The sequence below is a fragment of the Otolemur garnettii genome, unplaced genomic scaffold (assembly GCF_000181295.1).
Source record: "Otolemur garnettii isolate 467f Iridium unplaced genomic scaffold, OtoGar3 scaffold00003, whole genome shotgun sequence".
NCBI classification, from domain to species: domain Eukaryota; kingdom Metazoa; phylum Chordata; class Mammalia; order Primates; family Galagidae; genus Otolemur; species Otolemur garnettii.
Genome location: NW_003852398.1, coordinates 22,633,639 through 22,639,423, shown reverse-complemented (window position 1 = coordinate 22,639,423; position 5,785 = coordinate 22,633,639). Strand labels below are relative to the sequence as shown.

Sequence of the window (5,785 nt, the reverse complement as noted above, 5' to 3'; positions counted from 1 at the left end):
GTCAACCATGACACCACCTGAAAGTGCAAATAATCCCTCCCTGGATCACCACGTTCCCTCACTCATACCCTGCGTCTGGCCTCCTGTACCAGAAAGCACGTTCCCAAACAGAGCCCCATGCCGCCCTCCCCGGCTGTTCTCTCTGGTAGTTACCTGTCTCCATTCCTCCCACCAGTACACCTCTGCGCTTACCTATGACGGGGTGAAGGTGATGGCTGAGGCTTTCCAGAGCCTGCGCAGGCAGAGGATTGATATCTCCCGCCGGGGAAATGCTGGGGACTGTCTGGCGAACCCGGCTGTGCCCTGGGGTCAGGGGATTGACATCCAGAGAGCTCTGCAGCAGGTAAGGCTGGTTAATGGTTGCCCCACCTCAGGGGAGCCTCGGTCTTGGGCAAAACACAACTGTTTTTTTTTTTTTTTTAAGGAAGGGCACACCTGAAGTTTGGAACAATGACTGCGTTGCATTTGGGTCTCTCGACACACACGAAAGCCCACATAAAACATTTTTTTAAAGCAAATAATGTGGCATAATCACTTCTTATAGTGTAAAAGCTGTGTTTTCTGCTTAGCAATTAGGCTGAAAAAGGAAAGCTGGTGATTTTCTGTGTTTAGAAAGGGGACTTGAAACTGGAATGGGATGAAACTGAGCCAGGTGAGCAGTCTCCTGGAGACCCGCCCTCTTGCCATGATTTTCTGGATTTTTCTATTACCTTTGCTCTCTGCACACATTCTGTGAGGACCTACTGTGTGTGGTGGTGGGGGGGCCAGAAAATATTTCTTAGTACTTCTGATGCTACCTTCTTGCTTCTCGGCACTGCAGGCATCAATTTTGTTGGCCCTTAAGAACAGATACAAAACAAAGATAAAAAATATCTGGGCCCATTCCAATCAACTGGCCGTGCAATGGATTCTGAGGCTGACTCCAGGTAGAGGGGGAAGTATAACTATTCCGTCAGTGATGTGTCTGCTGTGGAAGCGGGATGAGGCAGTGGTACATGTGGGTGTATACTTAACATCCCTGGGTTAGAGGATCCTGCCCACATGCCTCAGCTTTGTCATTTTTGGAGGGCCTCGAAATCTCTAGAAGCACCTCAAGCCCAGGCTATGGTCGTAACAAATAGCACCGTATTATCCTCTGATGCCTCCTGATAGAGAGGATGTCTTTCCAAAGGCCCTGGAAAAGGATGGCATTGCTTACTGCACAATGAAGTCAGGGCGTCGGGCATAGTGGTGAGCCAGCAGCAGCAGGACCAAATGGTGCCAGTGCCCTTTGGGACCCCACTTCCCAACCAGTGGTGTTGCCTGGGTAAGACTTTGAGGACTACATTCAGCAGAAGATGAAGTGAGGCTCCCGGGGGGTGGGGGGAGAGGCACGTTTCTGAATGAGGGAGAAACATAGAGCAAAATGTACAACGATTTCCATTTGTTTGCCAACCACACGTGCACAGCGTGAGCAGTTTTCACAACCTGGAGAAAGAGACGGGAAAGGAACCTCACCAGCTGTTCCTCAGCCCTGATGAAGCGCCTTGTCGTAGAGGAGAATGAGGAGTTCTGTCCTTTGGAAAGAAGCTTAACGGCAGCCCTGCTAACTGTGGGAGGACCGTGCACAGGACCTCCCCAGCCATTTTTGCCTCCCCGGGTCCCTCCACAAAGTGGCCTCCAAGTCACCAGGCAGCAAACAGCAGACACGAGGCAGCTTCCAGAATGATTGCCAAAGGGGCAGTACCTCCCCCTCAGCTTATTTAAAATGCAATTGCAGGCTTCACAGTCGAGACAGATTCTGTTTGCAATGTGAGATGATTTCCGAAGGTCCCAGGGACTGGCCCTCTTCACAACCCTCCCAGCTCCCTCGCCTCTCCCATCTTAATGGAGTCCCTGAAAGGGTATTCTGATGCCACTATGGCAGTGATGAAGCCTGTGAGGTGAGGCAGGGTGGCTGGAAGGGCTGTAAGCCAGCAGGCAGGAGAGCTGGGCTCCGTGCCCAACGGGGCCCCTGGCTCTCTGGGTAACCTTGACATATTCATTTAGCTCTCCTGTAGACTTCCCTTTCCTTATCCTTGAAAGTGAGGAGTCAAGTCTCAACGGGCTCTGGGAATTTCCAGTCTCAATTTTATTTTCTTATGGTGCAACCCACATCCTTCTGGTTATAATATATACTCATTTTCTACTTCTGCCCTCATAGGGTTTGAGCAGTTGCTTTAGTCAGAAGAATATTGACCTCTTTTCTTTTGTCTTAGAGCCAAGATGCATGTGCATGCCTGCACTCCTTCTTTTAATTAACTGCTTCCTGAGGCCCTACTGTGTGCTCTGGACAAGAGAAGAAACTCCCTCCAGTGTCTAGGGAGAAAACAAAATAAAGAAAAACTGTCTCGCAAAAACAAAACAAATAACAAAAAAGCCAGAACATTTTGACCCTAAGATCAGAGGTTCAAACTGATTCCTTTTCAAATCTTCATAAAGCACCTAGAATCAAAAGAGTTTATTGCTAAAAGAGACCTTAGAGATTACTGACTCTCATTCCTCCTCACTTAGTAAGTGAGACAGCAGATCTAGAGTGTGTAGTGACTCACCCAGGATCACACAGCCGCTTAGCAGTGGAGGCTACACCACATGCCAATTCAAGGTTCCTCCTCCTGCCTAAGCCAAGCCTGTCCTATGGCTTAGGGGTATTGTGAGCAGTGACCACTGGGGCCTTCCTTCATGCAGTGATGGCCACTGTCCATCCATTCCCTCTTCTAGACCACCATGGGCTGGGTTGATCATGATGGTAACCAGTCCTTGGAACCGAGGGCTTGGAAGCTCAGATCTCTCTGCTGTCCTGACCACTGGCCTCTGGATGGCACAGTGGAAGGAAATACATGAGTCAGGAAATATGTGAGTCGGCTTGTGTTAGAGCTAGGATGTCTGAGTTAGCCCCAGAGGCCCAGCACAGCCTTCCTGGGGGGCCAGCAGGCTGGGGAGTTAAATTCTAACAACATGGCAGTAACAGCTTTGATGCCATAAGGGCTTTCTATGTCCCAGGCTGGGGACATTTATATGCATTGTCTCACTGAGTCCTCCATGATGCCCAGAGGTAGCTAGTTTTATTAAGTGTATTTTGCAAATGGAGAAACCGAGCTTCAGATAGGTTATAAAACTTCCCAAGATTGTACAGCTAGCTAGTGAACGCCAACCCACATTTAGTTGACACTCCTCTCTCTGTGCTTAACTGCTCTGACACCCCAAAGGCCCAGCCTGACAGGCAAGACTCAGGAGCTATGGCTCAGCCCCCAGCAAAGCATGGATGGCCTTGGGAAATATCCCCCAACCCTGTTGTGATTTTCCTAGCAGAATGAAGATAATCAGCCTGCCTGCCATCTAGGGAGCTGTTCAGAATATTAATGTGCCCATGTCCTGGAAGCCCTGGGTGCTCCAGGAAGGAGGCGGGATTAGGGTACCCATATGTTGCCTTCTGGCTGGCAGAGAAGACCCAAATCCCCAAGTCAGGTTCTTAACATTTAGAAGGTTATAGGCATTTGAGGATGACTTAACAACAACATCAACAACAAAATCTGTTCACTCTTTATCTCAGAAATATGCACACATGTACTTATACATATTTTTGCATGACCAGGAGGGGTAGAAACAGAGATGGTCATAGACGCTCACCCCAGGACCTCACATTTAGAATATAAGCCTTGAATAGTGACCGTCTCTCTTAGTCTGTTTTTATAGTCTGCCAGCCAACAGCAGTTAAGTACATGGAAGTGAAGATATGCCCAGCTTTGCTAGACGGAGTCTGCAGAGGGGTGAGCCATTAGAGTGCTGAGACATAGTCCCTGCCTTTTAGGACTCACAATCCAGTTCCAAAGGCAAGATAAGCCTATGGGAAATAATAGCAAGGAAGGTGCAGATTAAGGACTGTAGGTGCTGTGGCTCGTCACAGCAGAAGGCCATCACTGAGCAGCCTGGATGTGAACAAAGCCTCCTGCAAGAGCGTGATGGGGCCTTTTGATAGCGAGAGATGTAGACTGGAGTAGCCTAAGCAAATTGAGATAGATGGCCACATACACCTTAAAGGAAGGGAGAACTTGAATAAGGAGTAAATCAGGTTTGGGTGGGGACACCAATGAGACTCAGCAGGAGACCAGAGGAAGGGTAGAAGGTTAGCATCCTGCCGGCCTGGGAGAGAGTTAGGATGAGAAGAGCCAGGCTCGAACTGAGGCTCCACCAAGCACTATTTAGGGAATTTTGAGCCAATTGCCCAAGTTTTCTAGCCTGGATTTCCTCATCTTCTAAATAGACATAATCCTTTTAGCACCACCTCTCCCACTGGCTTGTTATAAGAGTCAAAATTATCAGAAAGCATAGTGTATATTCTTCTGTGAACTTCATCAGGGAAACTGCACGAGAGAAACCAAGATTATTCTTTCCACTGTTCAGATGGAAAAGTGAAAGCTCAGAGGGGTCCTCATATTTGCCCTGGCTTCAATAACTAAGATGTGGGGCAGCTGGGACGCAGGCCACAGGCCTTACAAGTGAGCATCCAAGAGGAGGGACCCTCAGGAGCAGTCTGTAAAGGTGTAATACAGGGAAAAATAGTTACAAAATATTCTCTAGGTGTTGTCCACCTCTTTAAAAATTTTGTAATGAATATTTTATAAAAAAAAAAAAAGACACATTTAGCTACAATTTCCTATTTTCTCTATGCACAGTGACTTTCTGAGTGACTTTTGGGACACCCTATAGAAGTCCTGGGTCCAGAGTGGCTTGTCTTTCTCCCCCAGGGCTACTTTTCAGGTTCCAGTGGGGGAGGAGGAGAAGAGTCAGTGCTGACAACAGACAAAGATTCATTCCTCAACCAAACTTTACTCAGGCTCCCAAACTTCCACCTAGGCCATGGGTGCATTTCTTATAAAATCCAATTTTAACAAAGAATCCTGCTAAGTCAGTTTAGCAAGACCCCCACGGTTGGGTTCTTCATCCCCCATGTGATGTCTGATCTCCCTGCCCTATTATCCCTGATGTCTCCTCCTAGTAATTTTCTATTCACTGACCCCCATCCTGTCCTGGGTTATTAAATTCCCACTTGCCTAAGCTATATTCAGAGTTGAGCCCAGTCTCTCTCCTATTACAACACCTCATTGCCATTGTCCCTATACTGTAGCTATGATCCTGAATAAAGTCTTTCTTACTGTCCTCGAAGATAAGTGTCATTGAATAATTTCCTCATTAAGATGCCTAGGTCATTAACCCGAACTCCTGGTACTAGGTGGGAAAGAAAAGGTATGCTTTGGCCTCCCACTGGTGGCAGACACTGAGCAGGAACCCAGTACCATTTACAGGAAATGTAAGGTTTAATCCAGGCGTCCTCAAACTATGGCCTGTGGGCCACATGTTGCCCGCCAAGGACATTTATCTGGCCTGCCGGGTGTTTTTGCCGCTGCTGCCTGTCCTGCTTAGCAGCTGACTCGTCCCAGGGCCCACAGTCCGGCCCTCCAACAGTCTGAGGGACAGTGAACTGGCCCCCTGTTTAAAAAGTTTAAGGACCCCTGGTTTAATCCTTCATCTTCTATGGAGGGAGTTGGGCTCCAGGATAGTGATAGGAGTTCCGGGAGCAGGAACAAGGAGAAACACCCAGGTTCCATCAGTCTGACCTCAGTTCCCTGAAGAGTGGGGAGGGAGGATGCCTGCCCAGAAGTCAGACCTGATGGATGGAGATAGCACTTTCAACATGTTTCTGAGAAGCTTCTTGCTCTGACTCAGAGTCTTGACTTCCCACAATGAGTAGTCAGGCCTGAGCTAT

General features: G+C 48.2%; 1 protein-coding gene across 1 annotated transcript in view; it reads left to right on the top strand.

The window, feature by feature from the left end:
* GRIA1 (glutamate ionotropic receptor AMPA type subunit 1) overlaps positions 1 to 5,785 on the top strand; it is a 311,205-nt gene that overhangs the window by 184,760 nt on the left and 120,660 nt on the right. Inside the window, exon 7 of the mRNA XM_003782253.2 lies at positions 176 to 343. Coding sequence (XP_003782301.1) covers positions 176 to 343 — 168 coding nt within the window. The remainder of the gene's footprint in view (positions 1 to 175; positions 344 to 5,785) is intronic.